General features: G+C 45.4%; 1 protein-coding gene across 6 annotated transcripts in view; it reads left to right on the top strand.

Moving 5' to 3' along the window:
* Positions 1-27151, top strand: part of RB1CC1 (RB1 inducible coiled-coil 1) — a 166212-nt gene that overhangs the window by 122172 nt on the left and 16889 nt on the right. For 4 of the 6 annotated variants that reach the window (XM_077810279.1, XM_077810280.1, XM_077810283.1 and 1 more), the window contains 2 exons: positions 588-642; positions 11160-11207. In XM_077810279.1, coding sequence (XP_077666405.1) covers positions 588-642; positions 11160-11207 — 103 coding nt within the window. Of the gene's footprint in view, positions 1-587; positions 643-11159; positions 11208-13084; positions 15677-27151 lie in introns of those variants that run through there. The other 2 variants (XM_077810282.1, XM_077810281.1) reach the window with 2 other exon arrangements.

The raw sequence follows: 27151 nt of genomic DNA on the forward strand, positions 1-27151 counted from the left end.
GGTTTTATTTCTTACTAATTTGTCTTTCTACAGCTCTGGAAGAGTTATAGCATATAGAAATGAGTTCTAGCATGTAGAAATGAGGGGCATTGCTTTGGGCTGGACTTCTCTAGAATCTCTTAGAAGCCTTTGAGATCCACATAGACCAAGACACAACACTACCCATTAGTGACTGACAGAAGTTAAACCCAGAAAGGAAATTCCTGGGTACTAAATTTTCCATTTAACTTGAACACACCATAATAACTAAGAAATGGTAATGGAAAACTGAGAAATGGTAATGCTGGTGCATATACCAGGAAAAAACAGCAAGGTAGCTATATTGATTCTTGCATCATGAGAAGGACAGCAGCATGTGGTATTCGCCATTAAAATGGACAATTTTGCATTCAAGTATATTTGAGTATTTCAAACAATAACCTCAAATTTTATATGATTTTTGTTATATATTTCCTTTAAATAGCACAAATAAAACAGGAGATACAGCCGTAAAACAGTAACTTTCAGTAGATAAACATTTTGGAAAAGAGAAAACTGCATTATTTCATATTTTCTTAACCTCTCAAATGTTTTTCTTTTGTCCTTAGTGAAAACATCCATATGTTGTCTGAAGAAAAACAGAGGATAATGTTGTTAGAAAGAGTGAGTAGATTCTCTTCTATTATATTCATTCAGCAACTTAATGGTGTGTAAAGTGCTTTGAAGCTGACTAGTACATGTGTAAAGTTATGATGGAGTAAATGATTATTAAATTCCGGTGCACATGAGTATTTGCAAAGGAAAGTGCTTTATCCATTGTGACAAAGTTCCTGCTCTACCTTGGTGGGTCTTGCACTTATTGGCGAATTTGCTCACCTTGGAGCTTCACGGCAGCCCTCAGCTTGGCCGTTTTTCTGAATCCACAGTCCAGGTCGACTCCTCCTGTGTCTAACCAGGAGTTGGGAGGATTTGGGGGGAACCCAGGCCCACCCTCTACTCCGGGTTCCAGCCCAAGGCCCTGTGGAATGTAGCTGTCTAGAGTGCCTCCTGGAACAGCTGTGCGACAACTACAACTCCTTGGGCTACTTCTCCATGGCCTGCTCCCAACACCTTCTTTATCCTCATCACAGGACCTTCCTCCTGGTGTCTGATAATGCTTGTACACCTCAGTCCTCCAACAGTCCGCGTTCTCACTCTCAGCTCCTAGTGCCTCTTGCTCCCAGCTCCTCACACGCACCACAAACTGAAGTGAGCTCCTTTTTAAACCCAGGTGCCCTGATTAGCCTGCCTTAATTGATTCTAAGAGCTTCTTGATTAGAACACCTGCAGCCAATCAGCCTATCTGTCTTAATTGTCTCCAGAAGGTTCCTGATTGTTCTGGAACCTTCCCTGTTGGGAAACGGAACGTCTTTTGCTTGCTCCTCAGCTATCTGCTTTCTGTTCTTTTCTAAAGCCCCCTGGCCCGGATTTTTCTTACTTTTTGCACCTGCCTTAGTCCCCCCCCGACCGGGCCAGACGCTTTTTTTGTTTTTTCTTGATTCTTTGTTTTTTTTTCCCCGTCTACGTCCTTCGCCAGCACCCGCCGCCCCCCACGCCTGCTTTCGGGCGCAGCTACTTGCCTCAGCTGAGCCCCCGGAGGAGGGGGGGGAAGATTGCTGATTTTGCTGTCCGGAGGGGGGAGTGAAAACCCCCAGACCCAGCCGTTTTGCCAGCAGCTCGGACCTTACAACATTCTTAACATGCCGGAAGCCTTGGAACACAGCCAACACAGCCGGAGAAGAAGATTCAGCAGACAGACGAAATAATATAAATCATCGTGAGAGGGCCGTAAGACTGAGTAATTTTCTGAATTACACTCTCGTGGGGGGGAGTTTGACTGTGATTACTCGCGTTTGTGGCGGCACAGGGGGTGTGGCGTGGAGACCCCCACCCCCGATCCATCGGTGCCCCCACCCCCCCCATCGTTATTACAACTGTCACGGCCCCCCGCCGTCTGTCCCTGCTGGCAACCTGCCATCTCCCTTCGGATCCAGCTGTTCGCTTTGGACTTTGCCTTCCGGACCGGACAGAACAGCCGACCAACCGAGACTCTTTGGACAAACGTGTGTGGGTCTGCACCCGCCCCCCCCGGATTGCTTATCCCACAGCTTGCCCCTATTACTGGACCCCGATTTTGTTTCCCTCCCCTCCCCCAGTTTAACCCCCTCAGTATTTCTCCCCTCCCTGCCCGCAGCCTAGCGGAAGGAGGGGCTACCTCGTCTTCTCCCCTCCCCCCTCCTCCTTCCGGTGTCTTCCTGTCTCTCCCTGCTTACAATGGCGGGGAACGAGAGGGGCGAGACTGCTTCAACAAACCTAGTTGCCCCTCCCCCACCACCACCCCTGCCCGATCCCCAAGGTCCCCCCCCTACCACTATTGTTAAGGTATTTGCCACCCCCCCTGCTGGGGCACCGGTAGCAGGAAGCACCAGGGTGATCGCTGCTGCTGCTGCACCCACTGCCCCCCCAGATTCTAGGAAACTCCCCCCGGTTCGCCGGAAGGGCCAGGGCGGGTGGAAAGGAAAGGGCCCCGCTAAAACCACTGAGCCCTCCATGGCAGGGGCTGCCCCCAACGCTGTGGCCTCGTCATCAACCGTGGCGCCCCTCCCTGCATTTCCCTCCACCAGCTCTGCGATTGTCCCTTCCCCGGCCCCCAGGACGTATGCCCGGGCGGCAGCGGACTCCCCCCTGCCTGCCGCCTCGTCATCTCGCCCCCCCCCCGCCTCCGCCACCATCACCAGCGGCCGAGGCCCTTTCCCCGCCTTGACCAGGAGGCACGGCGTCCGTTGCCTCCTGGTGCCCGCCTCGCCCCACGTGGAGACCTACGTGCAGGCGTTGGCGAAGGTGGTAGGACCCACGGCTATTGTGGCGGCCTCCAAGATGTATGGGAAGGTCGTCTTCTTCTTAGCCTCGGAGGATGCCGCCCAGGAGGCGGTAGAGAGGGGCCTGACGGTGGGAGGGGTGTTTGTCCCCCTAGAACCGTTAGAAGATTTGGGCGTTCGCCTCGTCCTTACCTCCGTTCCTCCCTTCCTACCCAATGCTGCCCTGTTACCTGCTCTTTCCACCCTGGGGAAACTTGTTTCTGTCATCAGCCCTCTCCCGTTGGGCTGCAAGGACCCCACCCTCCGTCACATTTTTTCGTTCCGCCGGCAAGTGCAGCTTCTACCACCGGCAGGGGCGCGTGACGAAGAGGCGCTTGAGGGGTCCTTTCTAGTCCCCTACCAGGGAGCCCGCTATCGGGTCTTTTATTCTACCGGAGAGGCCCGGTGTTACCTCTGCCGTTCAGCGGGGCATGTCCGCAGAGACTGCCCTTTGGCCCGGGGGGGAAGGGCACCCGAAACCCCCGGGACCCGGCAGGACATCGGCCCCGTCGCTGCCGACGCCCCTGGCTGCCCAGCACCTGAAACCAACCCTCCTCCTACTCGACCCATCGCTGCTCCCGTCCGGGCCCAAGAGATACCTTCCCTACAACGCCCGGGCGAGCAAGGGAGTTCCACCCTTGCTAGTACCACTCCAACAGAGCCCATGGAGGAGGGTGTAGCAAGGATATCATCGGGTATAGGAGAGGGCCCTCCCCAAGGAGAAACCCCCGCCCCTCATGTTGCCTCACCGCTGCCTCCCCGAACCCCTAAACCATCGCCTCCGCCCCCCGACACGACCCCTGCTAACCAGCCCCCAGATGACGCTATGGAGGGCTGGACCTTAGTCCAGGGGAAGCGAGGCAAGCGGAAGGCTCGAGCTCCGCTGCATCCACCCGACGCGGAAGCCCCCCGGAAGACCAGGAAAGGAGGCACTGCTATCGAGCCTCCCGCCACGGCCACGAGCGAGATCCATCCGCTGGTGTCGGGAGAGGAAGACGGACTGGCATCAGAGGGTGGAATCCCCCCTCTACGGGAGACCCTCCCCTCCGAGACTTCTGAGGACCCCCCTGCTGCCTGGACATTACCCGAACCCCTCGCGGACCCCGGGGCGACCGTCGAGGCGGGCCCTAGAGGAGAGGCCCCCGGGGTGGCAGGAGTTGGCCTCTCCCCCGTGTACGCGGAGATTGAGGACCTAGATTTGACCCTGGTCACCCAGGGAGGGGATGATCTGCTGCCGGCTGGCCTTGAGCTGGGCAGCCTTACCCCAGCCTCCCTTTCCCCATGCTCCCTCCCCCTAATTGCCTTCCCGGGTGAGCACCCTGCAGAGGGCGGTCCACCACCTGATGCCATGGCCGCTAAGACCACCATGGAGCCAGCGCCTAGCATTATTGGGAGCCCCCTCCCTTACCCCTTAACCCTTGACTCTGCTCAGGAAGCACTTTCCTTTAGCTGCCTGCCTCCTGCACCCCAGAGCCTTACCCCTGCCCCTGCCCCCACCCCTGCCCAAGTTCCCTCCTCCTGCAATGTTAATGCCGCCCCTGGGGTTATTTCTTTTCCGCCTTTTGCAGATTCCCCCCAGGGAGCAGTCTTTGCACTTTCTAGCCGCGACCCATTAGGAGTGGCAATTTTTCCCCTGCCATCCCCCTCCACCCCAAGGCGTGAAATGAATTTAATAACTCCAGCCTGTCAGACGCCCCGTCGGTGGTCCGCACCCTGTCTACCCGCCTTAGCGGACCACGAGGCTGTATTAAGAAGCCCATCAGGGAACACCTCGGGAATTGTAACCCCACCCCCCCATGAGCTGCGGCATGCGCTACGGAAGTTCCTAGAGCACACCCGTGGCGCCCGCGATAGGGCACAGCTGGCTCTTCAGCTGTGGGGGGACTTTGATCAACTCCTCCAGGCCACAAGGGCCCTTATAAAGGAGGGTAGGGGGCAAGGAAGGCACGGTGCTGCGGCCTACGAGCGAGCCCGCAGCTTCCGACGCGATCTACTCACCCACGGGATGGGTCACGGGTTGCTGGGCAACCCGCCGGGGGCCCTGAACACCCCCGCCGATACGAGGCCCCCACCCCCCCAGCCCTCCGCATGACGCCTCTTATTATTGCGACCCTGAATACCAGGGGCTGTAGGATGGCTCTCCGCAGGTCCCAGGTGCTCTCTTACCTTCGGGAGGGGAGGTACTCTGTAGTTTTCCTGCAGGAGACCCATACGGACCCGGCCGCCGAGGACAGGTGGCGGCTGGAGTGGGGGGACGGGGTATACTTTAGCCACTTCGCGACCTGGCAAGCTGGAGTGGCGACCCTTTTCTCCCTCGACCTACGGCCTGAGGTGCTAGGGGTCAACGAGGCCGTGCCGGGCCACCTGTTGCACCTTCGAGTCCGTATGGAAGGGCTTGTTGTTAATTTTGTTAATATTTATGCCCCGCAAATGAGCTCCAGGAGGCCACAATTTTATCAGCAGGTGTCCGACTTTCTCGGCACCCTGGATTCGCACGAGTGCCTGGTCCTGGGAGGGGACTTTAACACCACCCTCGAGGAACGGGACCGCTCAGGGGCCGAACCGAGTCCGGCCGCTGCGAATATTCTCCAAGGGATAGTTGACCATCACTCCCTAGTGGACGTCTGGCGTGACCATCACCCAGATGACACCTCCACGTTCACCTTTGTCCGGGTGGAGGCCCATCGGTCACACCACTCTCGTTTGGACCGTATTTATTTATCCCGTTTCCATCTTTCACAGGCCCACTCCTCCACCATTCGGCTGGCCCCATTCTCCGATCATCATTTAGTCACCGTAACGGTCTCCCTTCGCGCAGAGAGACCGGGGCCGGCCTATTGGCACTTTAATAACAGCCTGTTGGAGGACGAGAGCTTTGTGATGTCCTTCCGGGAGTTTTGGCTGGCCTGGCGAGAGCAGTGGCGTGCCTTTCCCTCGGTGCGGCGATGGTGGGATCTCGGGAAGGTGCGCGCCAAGCTCTTCTGCCGTGACTACACTCGGGGCACCAGCCGACGGCGAAATGCGGCGATCGAGCAGTTGGAACGGGAGGTCTTAGAGATGGAGAGGCGCCTGGCCGCCGATCCCGAGGACCCGTCCCTCTGCGGAGCGTGCCGGGAGAAGCGGGAGGAGCTCCGGGCCCTTGAGGACCACCGGGCCCGAGGTGCCTTCGTTCGGTCCCGCATCCGCCTCCTTCGGGAGATGGACCGTGGCTCCCGCTTCTTCTATGCCCTGGAGAAAACGAGGGGGGCCAAGAAACACGTCACCTGCCTTCTTGCGGAAGACGGCACCCCCCTCACGGATCCGGAGGAGATGTGTGGGAGGGCCCGTGACTTCTACACAAGCCTTTTCTCCCCGGACCCGACCGATCCTGACGCTTGCGAGGTGCTCTGGGAGGAACTCCCCACGGTCAGCATGGGCGACCGAGACCGACTAGAGTTGCCTCTCACCCTGGCCGAGTTCTCGGAAGCCCTCCGCCGCATGCCCACCAATAAATCTCCGGGCATGGACGGGCTGACCGTGGAGTTTTACCGCGCGTTCTGGGACATTCTCGGCCCAGACCTAGTCACCGTCTGGGCTGAGTCCTTGCAGAGCGGGGTCCTCCCTCTGTCATGCAGGCGAGCGGTGCTCGCTTTGCTGCCGAAGAAGGGGGACCTCCGCGATCTACGAAACTGGCGTCCCGTCTCACTCCTTAGCACGGATTACAAAATCGTAGCGAAAGCAATCTCGCTGCGGCTAGGGTCCGTGATGGCGGACGTGGTCCACCCAGACCAGACCTATACTGTCCCGGGTCGCAGCATTTTCGACAACCTCTTTCTAGTCCGAGACCTTTTGGAACTCATGCGGAGAGATGGTCTATCGTTCGCCCTCCTGTCTCTTGATCAGGAGAAGGCGTTCGATAGAGTAGACCATGGGTACCTCCTGGGCACTCTGCAGGCGTTTGGATTTGGACCTCAGTTTGTGAGTTTTCTCCAGGTGCTGTATGCCTCCGCGGAGTGTTTGGTTAGGCTCAACTGGACCCTGACTGAACCGGTCAGCTTCGGGCGAGGAGTGCGGCAGGGGTGCCCCCTCTCGGGCCAGTTGTACGCTCTGGCGATCGAGCCTTTCCTCTGTCTCCTCCGCAGGAGGATGACAGGGTTGGTGCTGCGGGAGCCGGAGCTGCGGCTGGTCCTGTCGGCGTACGCCGATGACGTACTCCTCGTGGTCCAGGACCCGGGCGACTTGGCGCGAGTGGAGGCATGCCAAGCCATCTATTCGGCAGCCTCCTCCGCCCGAGTCAACTGGGTCAAGAGCTCTGGCTTGGCGGTGGGGAACTGGCGGCAGGTAAGCTCCCTCCCATCCGCACTTCAGACCATCCGGTGGAGTGCGGGTCCACTGCTCTATCTCGGCGTTTACCTTTCCGCCACGCATCCTTCCCCGCCGGAGAACTGGCAAAATTTAGAGGGCGGGGTGATAGAGCGGATCCGGAGATGGACGAGGCTCCTCCGATGTCTCTCCCTCCGAGGGAGAGCACTGGTGCTTAACCAACTAGTCCTGTCCACGCTCTGGTACCGGCTCAACACCCTGGCCCCGGCCCCGGGTTTCCTGACCCACCTCCGGAGATTAATTCTAGAGTTCTTCTGGTCAGGAATGCACTGGGCCCCTGTTGAAGTTCTTCATCTACCCCTGAAGGAAGGAGGGCAGGGCCTGAAGTGTCTGTACACTCAGGTCCGCGTTTTCCGCCTCCAGGCCCTGCAGAGGCTCTTTTATAGTGCAAGTAGTTCGGCGTGGAGCATACTGGCGCATGCCTTCCTGCGCCGTTTTCAAGGGCTTCGCTACGACCGGCAGCTCTTTTACCTTTCTCCGAGGGGTTTTCCGCGAGACCTCTCCGGGCTGCCGGTCTTCTACCAGGACCTCCTCCGGACCTGGAAACTGTTTCTAACGACCAGGTCCATGGCGGCCACCGTGGGAGCAGATCTCCTCACGGAGCCCCTGCTACACAACCCCCAGCTCTGTGTGCAGGTGGCGGAGTCCCGCTCGGTGCGCCAGAGTTTGGTCCTGGCGGAAGTCACGAGGGTCGGAGACCTCCTGGACTATGACCGGAGAGACTGGTTGGATCCCCTGACGCTCGCTCGGCGCATGGGGCTCTCCAGCCTCCGTACCCCCCGGCGCGTACTTCAGGAGGTGAAGGCCGCCTTGACCCCCGCTGCTCGGGCTTACGTTAGCCGAGCCTTGTGCGAGGGCGCACCCCGCCCATCCCTTACCCCAGGCCCGCCGGACCTTTCCATCGGGCCCCTACCCCGTAGATCCCAGCAAACCCCTCACCCTTTCACTGCAAGCCGGCTGCACGAACTGCAGCCGGTTAGCTTTCACATTGCACCACGGAAATACTTATATACACTTACACTTCACACCCTTCACGCCCACACCCTGGTGTCCCGCCCCGATACAAAGTGGCGGGATCTCCTGCCACCTTTGGAGGGTGAGCAACCTCGGTGGGCCAGCCTGTATTCCACCTTGATCCCAAGGCCCGTCGGGGACATCAGTTGGCGGCTCCTTCACGGAGCTGTGAGCACGGGCGTGTTTCTGACACGGTTTACCCCAATTCCGGATACTTGTCCTTTTTGTAATGTGAGGGAAACCCTGGCGCACGTGTATTTAGAGTGTGCCAGATTGCAGCCCCTTTTCCGGCTCCTCACAAATCTTCTGTTACGCTTTTGGCTTCATTTCTCCCCTCACCTTTTTATCTATACACTTCCCATCCGTGGCCCCACAAAGTCGCGGGATCTTCTGGTCAACCTCCTCCTAGCTTTGGCTAAAACAGCCATTTATAAAACCAGAGAGAGGAGGTTGGCCCATGAAACGTCCTGCGATTGTGGGGCCGTTTTCCGATCCTCAGTACATTCACGTATCCGGGCGGAGTTCCTCTGGGCAGCGTCCACCGACTCCCTTGACGCCTTCGAGGAGCGGTGGGCGCTGTCTGGGGTTCTCTGCTCGGTGACCCCGTCCGGTTCCCTCCGTCTGACCCTTTGATTGAGGGGAAGAGCGAGAGACGCCAGCCCCAGCCATTGCTGCTGTGGATACCATCCTTTCTGTCATCTAGGAGGGGTCCTATAATACGTGGGTGTCTACCCCCCCCACCCCTAAACCGCCCACCCCGCAGCCGTGCCCATCTTACCGGGCACTCTCAGGAGAGGGAGGATCGGTGACACTGGGCGCGGCACTGGGTAACTCGAGGGGGTGGAAGACCACGAGTGTCGAGGAAGCCCCCCCGCTCTAGGCCACCAGGTAACTCAGGAGGGTGGAAGACCACGAGTGTCGAGGAAGCCCCCCCGCTCTGGGCCCAGGCTAGCCTGAATACTTCTCCCTCCTGAAAGCTGCTGTGTTATACCTTCTGATTGCGTTGTTTTGTTGCATAGTTGTTTTGTTTTCTTTGGTAATTCTGTAAGCGTTACCAATAAACTTTCTTTCTGTTTCAAAAAAAAAAACAAAAACAAAAAAACCTTGCCTGTTACCTTACCCAGGGAAAAGGGATCTACTTAGCCTGGGGCTAATATATCTGCCTTCTATTACTCTCCTATAGCCATCTGGCCTGACCCTGTCACACCATGGAATAATGGGATTGATTTTCATTTACATTAAGACTAATTCACACCATTCTCTTAGTGTACAGGATCTGAAAGTGAGTCTATATATAATTTATTCCGTCTTTAAGGACCACTTACACTTTACGTAACATGTAAAGCAGGCTTTGTATGAATGTTCACTGTTTTGTTTGTTTTTATAGCAGAAAATTAACCAAGAAATTAACCAGTGGGAACATCTGGGTTTCCTAGAGAATAATGGATCTTTATAGTAGTAATAAAGGAAATAATTCAGAGATTAAATAAATTCCATGCAAGTTGTTGCAGACCAATTTTTCTTTTCACATATTAATCTAAGAAGTATTTACTCTTTTCAAAACAAGGCAATTAAAACACTGAGACATGAAGTATGAGAAATGCTTGAAACTAATTTCAGAAGAAACAAAGTAAAAGGATTTCATTCACTTCTCTAGCACTGTGTTAATTTATATCATCTTAATTAAAAGTCTAATGTACTATAATCTTGGTGTGACAGTTCTTTAAAAAACAAAAATAAAAAAACTGACAATAGAACAGTAAGTGTTTCTTATAATGCAGTCCAATTATTTTGTGTGTTTTTTTAAAATGCAGTGTTTTAGTCTAGAATTTCAGTTCACAGATCAGGAAATTAGATTATTTTCCCTTTGTAAGTCATTCTTCTGTGTGTTGTATTTTGTATTCGAGTACTGCTTTGAACTGATTTCTCACTGATTGGACTGTGTTGGTGAAGTCACAACTGTGTAGCTACTCCCACTTGTGAACTGGGAACATCATCAAAAATATCTGCTGTTTTTAATTGATTAGATTTTTTTTCTTTAAAGTATAAGTCTGAAAGGTTTAACAACCCACTTCCTATTTCCTTTTTTTGTCTCCAGTCCCATTCCAGCTGCCTTCCTTTCTCTTCTTCAGGCTTTATTTTTATTTCACTTAAAATTCTATTTTGAGCTTCACACCAGCTTCTAGTTCAGTAGAATCAATCAGATTATCTCTGTTTCATGGTTAAACTGTAGTAAAAGCATGGAGATGACACTTCCCCCAGTAGCTTGACAGTGGGCTCAGCAGCATCATGGTGGTTGCCAGGTTTTTTCTAACTTTAAATGTCTGTACCCTTTTGTTTATGAGGAGATTATAAACTAGGGGTGGCCAACCTGTGGCTCCTTGTCTAGGCACCAACTCCGGGGCTGGAGCTACAGGCGCCAACTTTTCAATGTGCTGGGGGGGGCTCACTGCTCAACCCCTGGCTCTGCCACAGGCCCTGCCCCCCACTCCACCCCTCCCCGCCCCCTCCCCTGAGCCTGCCATGCCCTCGCTCCTCTCCCTCCCTCCCTAGAGCCTCCTGCATGCCATGAAACAGCTGATCGGGAGGTGTGGGGAGGGAGGGAGAGGCGCTGATCGGCGGGGCTGCCAGTGGGCAGAAGGCACTGGGAGCGGGGAGCTGATGGGGGGACTGCTGATGTATTACTGTGGCTCTTTGGCAAGGTACATTGGTAAATTCTGGCTCCTTCTCAGGCTCAAGTTGGCCACCCCTGTTATAAACGTTTTCTTAAAATTCTGAAACCTACAACAAAAAGTTTGTTCATGGACAGTGCAGTGTTCAACTATTTGGTATTTATTACAGGTTTATGCTATATAATGAGCATAAATATTAAACTGGTTATTCATTTTAGATTACTGTCTCCTACAGACACTACAACTTAAAGAAGAGGAAAATAAGCGATTAAATCAAAGATTGGTAAGTACATTAAATATTTGTGCACTTGTCCATAAAATACTTTTTTAAAAAATAAACAAGAATTTTAAAAATGTAAACTCTAGTAATTCTCTGCACACCTTAGAGTTTTACATGCAAAGTAGAACAAAGCAAGGAAAAGAAAAAAATGGCAATCAGGAGTAATCTAATTCCATATAAGATGTTGTTTCATTGTTGGGGCAAGGGCAGTTTTTTCCATAGAAGAAAACTTGGAGGCAGCGGGGTGAGGGGAAAGCAAAGGGAGACTTTTACTCTCACAAAGCATACAAGCTAAACCAGTCTTTTGAAAAGACAGGCAAAAGCATTAACTCCAAGAGTCACATTTTTAATAAGGTAAACTTGCAAAAATGCATGCACACGTGCACATCAGGCATTTGTACAACTAATAGCCATTTAATAGTTACCTTTTGAAAAAAATAATTCAGATGGCTTATGGACTATATTAGCTTTTTAAAAAATAAATAAATTTACTCGAAAGGGAGATTAGAGCCATGTGAGGGAATGGAAATGAGACAGGAGACATAACAGCTTGCCATATAATTCAGATGGAACATGTGGGTAAGTCAGACTGCAACCCACATGAATTATATGGGGGTTAAGGTGACCGGATAGCAAGGGTGAAAAATCGGGACCATAGGTGAGGGGTAATAGGCACCTATATAAGACACAGCCCCAAATATTGTGATTGTCCTTATAAAATCAGAACCTCTGGTCACCCTAATGGGGGCATGCAATTCAAACAACTGCTCAGATTTCAGTTTAGGAGAGTAGGTGAAAAAAAGTGCTCAAGTTGGGGTAAGTACCACAAGAAGATGGGAGGTTGGTCTTGGGTGCTTGACAAGGTTAGAGAACATTGGCCTAAAGAAGCAAGACAGATTTTAAGTACATGATTTCTTGTGGAGGAAGATTGTCTTTCTGAATTTCCTGGCAACAAAATAAAGCAGTGCAAATTGAGACAAATCTTCATAATTTTGGAGATTGCAGAATATATATTTAAATCTGCTTCATATCAAGCATTCAGAGTCCACTGTGTGATTTCCCCTTCCAAAGCAGAATGAGGATCTGCCTGTACCTACATCTTTCATTTCCTGGCTACTGGAGAGGGAAAGACAGTCCCCAGGGGACCATGCTCAGATATCCACAGTGAAGTGGAAGCTTAAATTGCGGTTTCTTAAATTATTTTATCTTAGTTGTAGGGGGGAGAGAGGAGATTTTGGTTGGATAACTTGAATTCTTTAATTCTGGTGAGTTTACTCAAGTTCATGAGTTCTTCAACAACAACAAAAATGTCCCAGTCTGTACTTGATGACATGTATTTGTTTCTATATGACTTAAATTTCTCTTGTATAGCTATATTTAAACTTTTTTGTTACAAGCAATTGAATAATACACCTCATTCTTTTTCTTGTGAGTTCAGTTGATATTAATTATAGCATATGGCAAGAACTAGAAACCACCTATAGGAAAAACATCTACATTTAAAAAGGCAGCTGTGATATAGCTGGTTGATAAAACAATGGATGTCTTCAGTTTCTTTTCTAATTTACTTTGTCCAGTTATTTACTTTTTCTTTCCTTAAGGCCAAAGAGATTAATGTGTAATTTATTTTGAAGTCTGAATAAATATGTATCATTGGAGCCAGATTACAGCTGGACCTGCATAGGTGCACCAGATAGGGGACAGGGTAGAACTGTAGCTGAATAGTGGAGTCATTGCTCTTTGCTAATGCCATCAGTGGAACTAGCTTCCTTAGTGGGACAAAGAGGTACAGAGTGAGGACACAGCTGGCTGGGCTAGAAAGGAGTAGATGCTGCACTTCTTTGAAAGGATAGTGATGCTGTTGCTCCACTGTTACACAGCCTCTCCACCTCCTGCCAATGCAAGGCTGTGGTTTAAAGACACAATCCAGCCATCAAGATTGGGAATATCTTCACAAATGATGGTATGAACTGAAATACATTACTCTGGGTTTGTGAAGTACTATGCACCTTTGTGGTCTGATGTAACCAATTGTTGATAATTATGGTATACTTTGCAGGTCTAAATTCCTCACACATTGTAGAGAGTATTTTTTTCTAATTTTTGCCCCCTTTTAAAAAAAAATCTTGATTATACATCCTAATGTGTATTACCTATTGTGTTACTGAAACACTAAAATTGATTTGTTAGGGTAGTAATGATGGTTCTTCAGGGGCCTCTGTAAATTCTCGCTGTATACTAATGGGATTGATCACGTCTGGAGTTGACTACAGAATTGTATAGAAAAGCAATGCCTACTGGAGGGGTGCAGGAGCTCTCTACGCAGTTACTAGCCTGTCTTTAAAGGGAGCAGTGGGTTTTCCATGGGCTCAAGCATCCAGGGAGTATATCCTAGTGACCCCTCTTTCTGCTTCTGCAGGCTTGTGGGCTTCTGTCCCTTTATATAGTTTTGTTTGCCCCTCCTGACCAAACAGGAGATGGAAGTACAGGACCCTAAAGCTGTGCTGGCAAGTTGGTTATTGCATCATGCGGACACATTGGGAGATCAAAGTTCATATGCTGAAGCTCCCAGAACAACAGAAGGGAGCAATGAAATAGCAGTACGCTCAGTTCTTGAGAGGGGAAAATGCATCTCACTGCCTTTCCTCTTCAACAGCATTATATTCATGTAGACATGGGGGTGCTTTGTGTGATGGGATGACACCTGAGGACATTCCACCAAGAGTTGCTGCCACTGTCTTTTGTTGTCTTCAGTAGTTTGAGAACTGAACCTTCTTAACACTTTTGTAACAGTCTGGTAAAGACTGGATTTCAAAGTTATGCCTACTTGTGTGATGATTAAATTACCGTTTCCATCTGAATAGTTTGTTTTAATTAATGCTAGGAACACTGGTAAACAAAACCTCAAAACTCAGAATAGTTTTCTCATCTGCTAATGTTCATTTCGGCATAAAATAGCAGATGTAAGACTCTTTCACAAGTACAGAGATCCTCAGGCAAGAAATAGAAAGCTTACTGTGAAATAGCTAATAAAACTTTGGTATAACTTAACTAATGTAGAACTGTGTGTGTGTGTGTGTTGGGGGCGGGAAGGAAAGATTTAAAAACAATGTCCCAATATATAAATCGTTTTGTACAGGTGAATCTCTTCAATTTATTAATTGTTCCCCTCATTTCTTTTTAAAAAAAAAAACATAATTAGATAATGAAATTTGTTTGCTTCAGAGGAAATTGTCATTTGGAAGTCACTGTGCTAAGGACAAAAAAAAAAGCCACTGTTCATAAGGGGTTACTGACTAATGAGTGATAGGATCACTGATTAGGCAAAATTTAGTCATGCCAGTGTCAAATCAAGAAGTGGTAGTTCATTAATTCTTGTTAGAGCTGTACATAAGTTAAAGCCTTGTTTCCTGACCCCATTGCACCTAGGCTTGCTTCTCTACAAATTCTTCTTAGCAGCATGCTTCAGCAGTGAGCTGGAGAGAATTCCTCTGAACATGAGAAGGGATAATGTTCTTTATGACCTATTCATTTTTTGGCCTCACTGTTGAGATTGCCAGTCTTCGTGACAATTTGGAAGCTTTTTATGTGGACAGTTGTTTTCTAGGAATTAATGAGACTACAGTAGGACCTCAGAGTGGAATAGAGATAATCTGTAACTCTGAACAAAACATTATCGTTGTTTTTTCAAAAGTTTACAACTGAACATTGGCTTAATACAGCTTTAAACCTTACTATGCAGATAAATATTCTGCTTTTAACCATCTTAATTTAAATGAAACAAGCACAGAAACCTTGTCAAATCTTTCCTTACCTTGTCAAATCTTTTTTTAAACTTTCCCTTTGGTTTTTTTAGTAGTTTACATTTAACACAGTTGTGACAGCATGGCTAGAAAGGGTTAAAGATCCTGCAAAATAAATAATCCTCAACAGACATGTGGGGAGATAACGTGTTTTACATATGTATGAGTAGGGTGGACAATGTAATCAACAGTCCCTCTATGCTGTATTCTGATCATTCAGAGGTCAAAAGAACATCCTATCATTTAAATGAATTGTAAACACGGGATATCTCTGTATTCATCTCTCTTTGAAATGTATAGCAAATAATCCGTGAATGGTGGAGGAACAAGCAAATTGCCTTATGTTAAATCTGTAGCTAAGGTACAGGTGATGGACTTCCTTCATAGTCATGCTAATTTCCTTTTGAACTCCCAACTTGTCAAAAGACATGAAATTGTATAAAAGAGCCTTGGGTCCTGATTCTGTCATCTTGGATCTGCTTAAGCTTCATCTGGGGAAGTTTGAGTCGCAAGACTGAGGTCCCAGGTACGCTGGTACGACTTGAATATGTTATTTGGACATTGGACTGTAACCTGTGAACTATTTCTGAAAGAACTCTTTGCAACTACAAAGCCCACCATCTTTGCTATGAATCTGCACCTCAGTGAATTGAACTCATGTCTATATGTATATTGATCTTTTAACCATACTCTCTTTTGTTTTTAATAAATTTTAGTTTAATAAGAATTGGCTGTAGCGTGTATTTGGGTAAGATCTGGAATATTCAGTAACCTGGGAGGTAATGACAGGTTTCAGAGTAGCAGCCGTGTTAGTCTGTATTCACAAAAAGAAAAGGAGTAGTTGTGGCACCTTAGAGACTAACAAATTTATTTGAGCATAAGCCTGAATGCCTCTGATGAAGTGAGCTGTAGCTCACGAAAGCTTATGCTCAAATAAATTTGTTAGTCTCTAAGGTGCCACAAATACTCCTTTTCTTTCTGGGAGGTAATGTGTCCAGTCCTTTGGGATTGGTAGAACCTTTTCTTTTATATGATGAAATAAGATTTTCAGAAATCATCATATTTGACTTAGGTACTGGATGGAGGCCTGAGGCTGGATCACTTTAAGGGAACTGTGTTGTTTGGATTTCTGAGTAACCAGTAAGGTAATAAATAAGCTGTTTTATGCTGTCTTGGTAAATCTAGGTATTGGAATATCCACCAGCTTTTTGGGGATTGTCTGCCCCATTCTTTGCAGTTCACCCTAACTGAGTGACCACAGCTGGCTCCCCACTAGGACCCTGGTCACAGAGGCGTACTCAGCAGGATACACATTGCCACAGGTTAATTGGGTTTTTGGATCAGAACCCCACACTTGTCAAAAAATTAATTTTGATATTGGAGAGTTTAAGGGTTAAAAATCAGTTACAGTGAGTGGTCCATGATCAAAATCCTAACAGAAAAATCCTGGAAGAATTGTGCTCACAGGGGGGGTTGTCTTTTAAGAAAAAAGCTCCAGAGCAGGAAATGAAAAATCTGTTAATTGCCAGTGATAAGAAAGCAGACCCAGCAAAAATGCTTGCAGTGAGAAACCAGCAGTTTGAACATGAACAAAAAATAGCTGATATGGAAAGAGAAGCTGCTGAAAGAGAACGCCTGTGTTTTGAACATGAACAAAAAATGGCATATATTAGATTGCAGGAACTAGAAGCTAAGGCAAAAGTTGACAGACTTAAGCTCCAACTCGAATGAAGGAACCACAGGAACTGTATCATACTAAAAAGCCAGCTCCTCTCAACAACAAAGATGGGGATAGAATCTATCCAGTTTATAACAATGTTGGTATGTTGTATTTAGGGATTGTCGGTTAATCACAGTTAACTCACGCGATTAAAAAAAATTAATCGTGATAAAAAAATTAATCATGATTAATCACAGTTTTAATCACACTATTAAACAATAGAATACCAATTGAAATTTATGAAATATTTTGGATGTTTTCTACATTTTCATATATATTGTATTCTGTTACAATATCTGTAATTGGAATCAAAGAGTATATTAATCTTTATTACAAATATTTGCACAGTAAAAATGATAAACAAAATAGTATTTTTCAATTCACCTCATAGAAGAACTATAGTACAATCTCTTTGTTGTGAAAGTGCAGCTTACAAATGTAGATTTTTGTTTGTTTGTTACATAAGTGTGCTCAAAAACAAAACAATCTAAAACTTTAGAGCCTACAAGTCCACTCAGTCCTACTTCTTGTTCAGCCAGTCACTAAGGCAAACAGGTTTGTTTACATTTATAGGAGATAATGCTGTCCTCTTCTTATTTACAATGTCACCGGAAAGAACAGGCATTTGCATGGCACTTTTGTAGCTGGCATTGCAAGGTACTTACATGTCAGATACGCTAAATATTCGTATTCCCCTTTAAGCTTCAGCCACCATTCCAAAGGACATGCTTCCATGCTGATGATGCTTGTTAAAAAAATAATGCATTAATTAAATTTGTGACTGAACTCCTTGGGGGAGAATTGTGTCCCCTGCTCTGTTTTACCTGCATTCTACCATGTATTTCATGTTATAGGAGTCTCAGATGATGACCCAGCACTATGGTGTTCATTTTAAGAACACTTTCACTGCAGATTTGACAAAACACAAAGAAGGTACCAATTTGAGATTTCTGAAGATAGCTACAGCACTCGATCCAAGGTTTAAGAATCTGAAGTGCCTTCCAAAATCTGAGAGGGACGAGGTGTGGTGCATGCTTTCAGAGGTCTTAAAAGAACAACACTCTGATGCATAAACTACAGAACCCAAATCATCAAAAAAGAAACAATCAACCTTCTGCTGGTGGCATCTGACTCAGATAATGAAGATGTACATGCCTCAGTCCACACAGCTTTAGATTGTTATCGAGCAGAACCTGTCATCAGCATGGACTCATGTCCCCTGGAATGGTTGTTGAAGCAGGAATATCCACCAGCTTTTGGGGGATTGACTGCCCCATTCTTTGCAGTTCACCCTAATTGAGTGACCACAGCTGGCTCCCCACTAGAACCCCAGTCACAACTGTACTGTACTTGGTTGGGGTGGGGTTTTTTTGGGTGGGAGGGAAGAATCTCTGCTGCCACCTGATTGCGTACCTCTGGTTCCAAATGAGGTGTGCCGTTGACTGGTCAGTTCATAACTCCGGTGTTTGTAACTCTGAGGCTCTACTGTATGAGTTATATTTCACATGGGTCACTGAACAGCCATCAGAGGGTAATAATTTTTGGTAACTAGTAAGTTGAATCAGATTTGGAACCTACAGTCTCGTGAAAGGCCTCATATCTTATTACAAATCCCTTAAGACAATCCATACCCCATTGAATTTATTCCTATTACTTGTGACTTAGAACTCTAGAGCTAGTTAACAAGATGACTTTCAGTCCTATGTCTAATTTTGAGCACCATTTCAATGAAAAGTTATTACACAAGGGCCTGAATCAGCACTGCATTATTACACAAGGGCCTGAATCAGCACTGCATTAATCCAATTTTACATCAGTGCATCAATAAAGTTAAAAATATCTGTCTGGGAATTGGGAAAGGTGACCAAACACTTGGAGCTAACAGAGTTTTATTGGGGGGGGCGGAAATCCACTTGGTTTAAGGAACCGGTAGCAGTAAAATAGTTGCAAGACAGGTGCTGGAAGAACTAAGGAGTAATATCTATTAGTTACAAAAATAGGAATATTTTGTTGCATTTAGCTACTTTTCCAAATAAATAAAACTTGCATATTTACCTGGCCTTTCTAGCCAGAGTGTTGTAAGTATGAAGTATGCTTGTGAGGTGGAGAAGTCCAGAAGTTACTTGATGGTTTAGGTATATCTGTGGATATAAATAAATTCAGATGAATAAAAGTATATGTTAGGAGAGCTTGTCATAAACATCGACCCACAGTTTGCTGAGAAATCATGTCATTTATGGAAGTCTAAATTTCACATTATAACCTGTCCGTGATAGCCCTGCAAATGGTGAGGCTGAGATAGAAGGCTGGGCAAGCTGTGAAGTATGTTCTCTAACAAGGATTGAACAGCTGAGGAGACCGTTTCCTTTTCTAGGGAACAAACTAGTGGTCCAATCTAACAAATATGAAACAGGCTGACCAAAAAAGCAAAATATAAACATATAATTCTCTTTTACTGATTGCATGCTGCAAGGGGCTTGCCTGAACTAAATCCTGGTGCTCAGGAGAGATTAAAAATAGATTGACAAATACTTGCTGTTGTACAAGGTGTCTACAGACCTCCTATTCTCACTGCCAAAACCAGGGCTGGTTCATTCATGGGACATTTGCAACTCATTCCAGACCCAAGAGAAGGCATGTAATGGTTTACCATTTCACACTTAACTGCCTGGAAGAATTCTAAGATTTGGAAGGTTTGGGTGAGATTCTCACACCTGTTTCTGTCCATGTATGCCAGGTAAAAAAGCCCACCGGGCATTAGTTCCAGCCCCAAAGGAGAATTCCCCCAGTACAGGAACTGAGGCTATGTCTACACTATAGCAGCATAACTACGGTGCTGCAGCTGTGCCTCTGGAGCACTGTAGCTGTAGATGTCTCCTACATCGATGAAAGGGGTTTTTCCAATTATGTAGTTAATCCACTTCTCTGAGAAGTGGTAACTAGGTCAACGGAAGATTTCAGTTGCTCTAGCCACCTCTACACCAGAGGTTAGGTCTACCTAACTATTGTGCTCAGGGCACATTATTTTTCACAGCCAAAAGCAACATAACTAGGTTAATCTAATTTTTAAGGGTAGACCAGGCTTGAGTAATACAGCCAGACTGTGTTCTCTGAAGGCCTCCTTGCAAGTCCTGGCATAGGGAGACTTACTGGAGTGGGTTTCTGGGAGTGGAAGGGCATGTCAGGACAGGGCTATAGCATGTAGAACTGCAGAGATTGTGGGCAGTGCTGCTGTTCATAGTAAATTATGCCACAGGCCACTCTAGCCCTGAAGCAGCCCAGAATCAGGAAAGTGGACAGAGATGTCTTATAGATGCCCAGCACAGAATTTCACCCATGACTTGCAGTGCAGTCATGTTTTTTAACCTGACAGGATCATCAATAGCCAACAATGTACTCTGATCAAAACTTCTGGAGGGCAAAGGAGCCAGAAATGTATCATTATGGTGAAATGGTAGCTTTTTCATGTTAAGTTTGCAATTGAGGCGGGAGGGAGAGGGGAGCAATCTCCTGTTTGGTGGGGGCAGGGGAAAGAGCGAGCTAGCTCCTTTCAGGGCTGGGGCAGTGGGGAGCAGCGAGCTCTTCCTGAAACCAGGTGCAGAGGGGGGAGAGCAAGGTCCTGGAGTGGGGGACAACAAAATGTGTCCCTCCAAAAGGGGTCAAATTTTAATTTCTGCATACACCACTGGTTTGCAACCGCCTTTCAATTATAAAACCCTGGTTTATCTCACTATAACCTTATCTTGGAAAATTGGTTTGATTTGAAAATTGTAAGATTTATTGTGAGGACAAAGGAGAGTTACAAAGGTTTGTCATACTTTACAAACTTGTTTTTGTTACAGAATACTTTTTGAGTTAAAAAATTAGTCTGATCTGAAAATTATTACTTTGTCTTGCATTTTGTCTTCCTCTGCAGCACTACCCATGCATACTTGATGTATTTAAGTCTCCTTTAACTTGTTTGCCCAACGACATTTGGAAAAAAAAAAAAAGATGGTGATTAAGAAAAGCTAATGACTATTTTTATTTATTTATTTATTTGAAATGCAATAGTAGTGAGACGCACCATGGCAGAGAGCCTGGAACCTCTGGCATGGTGGGGTTGTCCCAGAGCCAATGGTGCTGGAAAGGTACTCTGCAGGGGAGGAGTTTCTGGGGAGTCAGAACACCTGGGAAAGCTTTTGTCAATTTTACTTTGCAGAAAGTGAAATTGATAAAAGTCTTCCAGGCAAGCAGCTGTTACATTGATTTTCCTGATGGAAAATCAACATTTTTCAGCAACACTGATTTTTTTTCACAGAAGATTTTAATTCTGTGCAAAAGATATTTTTGTCAGACAATCATTTAGATGAAATTTTTTTCAACTAGTTCTATTCCTGGTACACCACTTCAGAAATTTCTCTGTAGAAACTCTATAGCTCCCAACCTTTATGCCATCTGCCAAAAAATGAGCTCTGTGAATTAATGGTAACTCAGTAGTAAACCGAGGTTAATGCATGTAAGCACAAGTATCAATTTACAGATAAAAAATATAAAGATATTGAAAAAGGACATGTTGATTTATTTGAGAGTTGTTATTTTAGGAAATCATGCTGGCTGTTATGTTATTACTCGGCTTCACACTGGTACAGAAACTGGAGAGCCTATATGATACTATGCCAGAGTTGATGGTGGGAACATGCTTACATTTCAAACTAAGTTTCTTACAAAATAATTACTTCAGTGTTTGCCTCCCATTGTTCTTCTCTGCCTGAATTGCAAGAGGCACAAACCTGGAAAGTATGTTTTTCTTGATCTGTTTGTAAAACCTGAGTTTGCAGTAATGTTTTAATGCTCCTCTTTGCTTGGATGCTGTTGCATTAAGATAGAGAATTCATACATTTAAGGTATTACGTATAATAGATAATGTACACACTAAATACTTCACTTTTCACTAAAGTTAATGTATGGGTCTACCCTAGCAGCAGCAAAATAAATACCTGAAGGTGCTCCTTTTAAGAAATGATACTATTGTAATTTTTAATTATTTTTCACATTACCAATAAAGGCAAAAGAGAATGGTAGTGTTATTTTAAATCTTTGGAAACACTGGGCAATAAGAAACGTTTATTTCTTTATATTGAAAGGTTGTCAGACTGTTTGTCTAGCTTATGAATCTCACAAGGATATATTAGAAGTGCTGTTGTAACCCATGACTGCTGGGTGTGGTGTTCTGTCCCTCTCTAGTGACACCTAGACCGCTTAGAGATTAATGAGCTACAGCCTTAGCTAAACATGGAGTAGAGGCTCATGCACTAAGCTTCAGAGGTCCCAGATTCAATCCGACCTGCAAACAACTGGGGTCTGTCAGCATTCAGAAGTTTTAAAACAAACCAGGTGACTTTATTAAAGGTTCAGTGGAGTGTCTAGAGCAGTGGTGGTCAACCTGCTCTATGTTGAGCAGTTTTAAAACAAAAATTAAGTAATTATCTTAACAGGGTTAAAATTTTCTGAAAACTGTTAAAATATGAAAATGTTAAAACTAAAACAGGAATAAAATGTTACATATATAAAAGACCAAGAAATGTAAGACTTTGGCTTTACAAATCTGAAGATAACTAGATAACTTTCTCAAGTACTGCAAATTCTGCAAGATATTTCAAGTTTGGCAAACTGGGAAGAACAATTTAAGCTACTTTTACACATTTGATAGGTTCCAAATTAGTTGTGAACTTTCAGGGGGAAAAAAGACTTATTTGTGCATTGTGGATGATTCATAGGTGACATTGTCTCCCATGTATAGCAGTGCTCAAAATTAATCTGATTTTAGACTGTATAAGAGAATGATGCCGGAAATGTCATTATTAAAAGTTCAGTGCTTGCGTATTTTCCACTGCTTTCAGCTTTGGTCTCTTCATCTTAAAGTAAGTGCAGAAATAGAAAGTTTGGAGAAGAGTGATGTGAGAAATTAGTCATGAAGGGGCTTCCGTACTTGCAAAGAGTACGGATACTGGGTTTTGTTCTTTTTTTTAAAGAGGAGGCTGTTGATAGGATACATCATACTTGTCTACTGACTAATGAGTTAGGTTCCTATCATGTGAATACTTACACAACATGTGAGTAGTACTGGTAAACACAGTGGGACTGCTTGCATATGTAAATGTTTGCAGGATAGAGGCCATTTAGAGACCCTCTAGATCAGTGGTGGGCAGCCTGCGGCCCGCGGGCCACACGTGGCCCATCAGGGTAATCCACTGGTGGGCTGCCAGACAGTTTGTTTACATTTGCACGGCTGCCGCATCTCCCAGTGGCCAAGGTTTGCCGTTCCCAGCCGATGGGAGCCTGCGCCACTTTCTGCCGCCCCCATTGGCCAGGGGCAGTGAACCATGACTACTGGGAGCTGCAGGCAGCTGTGCAAATGTAAACAGTCTGGCAGCCCGCCAGTGGATTACCCTGACAGGCCACGTGTAGCCTGCAGCCCGCAGGCCACCACTGCTCTAGACACTCCCTTGTACCTTTAATAAGGTCACCTAGTTAAATTAAAAGGCAAATTTTAAATAATAAAAAATGTACATAACAGTATAAGCAATACCATGTTTATTCTGTGGCAAGCTGGACTCTAATTTTGTTGGAAGGTGTCTAATTCTAGTTACTGCAGTAAACTGGGAATTATGTGACTACTTTGAATACATTAAAAAGGAAGGTATAAATTTTATTATGGAACTATCTAATGGAATAAGTACAGTGTTTTTTAATTTATTTTAGCTTATTGTATTGTCACCAAATTTTCAACATGCCATATATATTTGTATTAGAATGTATAACTGCACTGTAGAAGTGGTTTTGGCAAATAAGGAGACAGTAGCTGTTTTAACACCTATGCAGGTATATGGAGCAATTCTGGTGCCAACAAGAAGATGGATGAGCACTAGGGAAAGAAATCAGTTACTTAGGACAACCTTACTAGAACACAGCTATTTAATTTTTTTAAAAAAGGCAGTCCGTTGTTATGGTTCCTCAGTATATATGGCACAGACCTCTAGTACCACTGCAATTAAAGAAATAACTGGTAGCAGTAATAGATAATGTCACAAACTTTGCCAGTGTCTTGAACAATTTTTCTAGATGGCATTGTACTGTTGGGATTCAACATTCCTAAGTTCTGTTTCTGGCTCAGTAAAGGAAGTGTTCAGTAGTGGTTAAAGTGTTGCTTATAAGGCCAGAAGAGAACGCTGTGATCATCTGCTCTGCCTTCATGTATGACACAGGCCATAGGATTTCCCTGAATTAATTCCTATTTGAATTAGAGCATACGTTTTAGAAAAACATCCAATCTTAATTGAAAAGTTTCTAGTCAAGGAGAATCCACTTCAACTATTGATAAATCCTTCCAGTGGTTAATTACCTTCATAGTTAAAAATGTGTACCTTTTTTCTAGCTTGAATTTGTCTAGCTTCAACCTCCAACCATTGGATCTTGTTATGCCTTTGTCTGCTAGATTGAAGAGTCCATTTTCAAATTTCTGCACCCTTCCTGACTATAACCAAGTAACCCTTACCCTTCTTTTTGTTAAACAAAACAGATTGTGTCTTTCACTATGTAAGGAGTATTTTAATCATTCTCCTAGCTCTTCTTGAACTTGTCCAGTTTATCAACAACCTCTTGAATTGTGGACACCAGAACTGGACACACTATTCCAATAGTGGTCAGACCAGTGCCAAATACAGAAGTAAAGTAAACTCCCTACCCCTATTTGAGATTTCCTGGTTTATAAGAATTGCATTAGCAGTTTTGACCACAGCCTCACATTGGAAGCCCATGTTCAACTGATTATCTACCATGACCCCCTCTTCTCCACAGGTTTTTTTTCAGAGTCACTGCTTCCCATCATGTAAGCATGGCCTACGTTCTTTGTCCCTAGATGTAGAAACTTACATTTGTCTGTATTAACATGCGTATTGTTCACTTGCACCCCACTTACCAAGTGTTTCAGATCACTATTATTACTACTCATCTGCAAACTTCATCAGTGATGATTTTAGGTAATACAAATATAACACAAAGGGAGTTTGGCTAAGTTGATTTGACATGGACATGCCCTATGAAAGATCTGGGTCCTAGTCCCACCTCTGCCAGAAAAGGCGTAAGACTTTGTTACCTCGTGCAAAATGCAGACACTAATAGTATGTTGTGGCCTAGCATAGAGATATAAGGCTTTGTTCAGGAAGTGTTAAGAAGGGCACAGAAATACCACTCGGGGAAAGAAATTCACTATCAGCCAAGTTTAGTTCCTAGCCCAAAAGGCTGTTCGGCGGTGAGGGATTGGTAGTGTGACTGGAAAATTTAGGGGCAAGTGTAAAAGGTTCTTTTGCATATGTGCAAATGGCGATTTTCTGTAACGTTTAGAACTTGGCTAAATCTGTCTGACTTTTTTGAGAGGAACAAGAAAATACATCTCTTTGACCCTAGGGATTTCAGGTTCCTCCTCCAAATTACAGAGCTTCTACGACTGTTCTAAAATAGTTGGAGACAAACTTTAACATTGGTAAAAGTACTTATTCTTCCCATACCTGCTTCCTTGAGATTGGTTGATATGTTTTTGCTGTGAATGTACTAATAAAATAATTGGGAGTTCCCTAGCCAATCTGTGTTTAAGAGCTATGATCCAAAACATTAAGAATTTGGGGCAGTTTTTTGGCAATTTGGCAAACTGATTTGTCTGTCATTTGACAAATGACTTGACCCCTCCTCCCACATTCACCCCAGGCTGTCCGAAGAAAGTTTCTTCTGAGAAGGAAATTTCAGAAACTTACTGTGAATTCATTTAGTTTTGGTGAACTGTGAGTCAAAATCAGGCTTATAATGGAAAGTTATTCATGTAGCTTTAACTGTGAAGAGGTTATCACCTTTCTTCAGTAATGGGAACAAGTTAAATAATTTTATTTTCCTGGCCTTATATAATGTGTAGTACTATGAACTACAAACATTGTATCATATTTAGTGCAGCTATTGTAATATATATAAATATATATTCTGATGTATGAAAAACATAAAGTAGAGAGAGGGAACCTGGATTGCTTTGAAGGTCAATAAAACCTGGGTTGTGCAATCTAGAGAGAAGCTTAAAAGTGCTTCTTAGAGCTGATAGTTATGGTATTTATGAATTTTTCTTAGTGTGAAATAATAAAAATGTTTAAATATTTAGTATTTCAGTCTATTTTCTTGTTGGAAATGAAAAGTTGTATCTTGAAGCAAGTGAAAATCCAGTGCCCATAAGAGCTTTGTCATGGAATGTTAGTGGACTTCCCTGTGAAGAATAAGTTTGAGGCTTCCTTAAAAATCCTACCTCTGCTTTGTGCAGCTGGAGATCTTTTATGCAGTATTTACAGCCAAGCAGGCTTTGTGAAGCATCTGCCAATTGCAGAGAAATGACTCCCTTTTGTCATTGGCAGGTGTGTGAGCAAAGCTTGTTGGGTTAGGTAGCGAACCAGAAATGGAAAATATAAATAGTATTTATGTTGAACTGGGTCAGGACCCAGGTGCAAGAACGTAATTTGAGGTGGGTTATCACTGAGGAGGGTGAATGTGGAAAAAATAGACATAAAAGTCCTTAACTACAGACTGGTCTCAATGAGAGATGCTTCCCCTGAGGGACCTGTGTGATTTTCCCCATGAGAACTTCTGTAGAGTAAAAAGCCAGTTCCTCTCTTCCTTTGTTTTTCACTCAAGGTTCTTTTTCTGAGAGTCTTTCCCTTATCTTTCCCTTTGGATTCACATCTCTGTTTTTGTCATTTCTGAGTTTCTGGAAGAGATTGAAATCACCAGTGAAGGAGGGGGACTCCCTCGATGCCTGAAGAGATGGTATTATTAAAAATACTCTTAAGTCATCCTTGCTTGTATGCTTCACTAGAATCTGTAGAGGGTAATATCCACCAGAGGCAGGAAGATCACTCCATTCCTCTTATATGCAGACAGACATTATTTACAATTTACTAAATGTCATTCAACTTTAAATATTTTTAATATAACTTTTATATTGACTTTTTTCTTCCTCCCTATCCTTTTCCCTTCAATCATGCTTTCTTTTCATTTCAAGTATTCTGATGCATCTCTTTCTCTTTCTCTCTGCATTTGCTCCCAACTTCCACCCTCCCCACCCCCATCATGTTCTTCGCTCTCATTCATTTGGTTATATGTCACATTCCCAAAGATGTGTGACTCTTCCCCATCCCTCAAATCACCTTTTTGTGGTCAATACTTCTAAGTCTTTCTAGTCCTCTATCACACAAGCATTCATCAATAATCCATGAAGGTAGGAGAAACTTATGGGTTGATTGCTCGGTACCAGTACTCTTGATTGCAAGGGGAGCATACCTATAGGATTCTTCTCATACTAGCGAATTCTTCTATCCTCAAGGATAGAAGAATCCTTCTATCCTTCTACC

The sequence above is a fragment of the Eretmochelys imbricata genome, chromosome 2, assembly GCF_965152235.1.
Source record: "Eretmochelys imbricata isolate rEreImb1 chromosome 2, rEreImb1.hap1, whole genome shotgun sequence".
Taxonomy (NCBI): domain Eukaryota; kingdom Metazoa; phylum Chordata; order Testudines; family Cheloniidae; genus Eretmochelys; species Eretmochelys imbricata.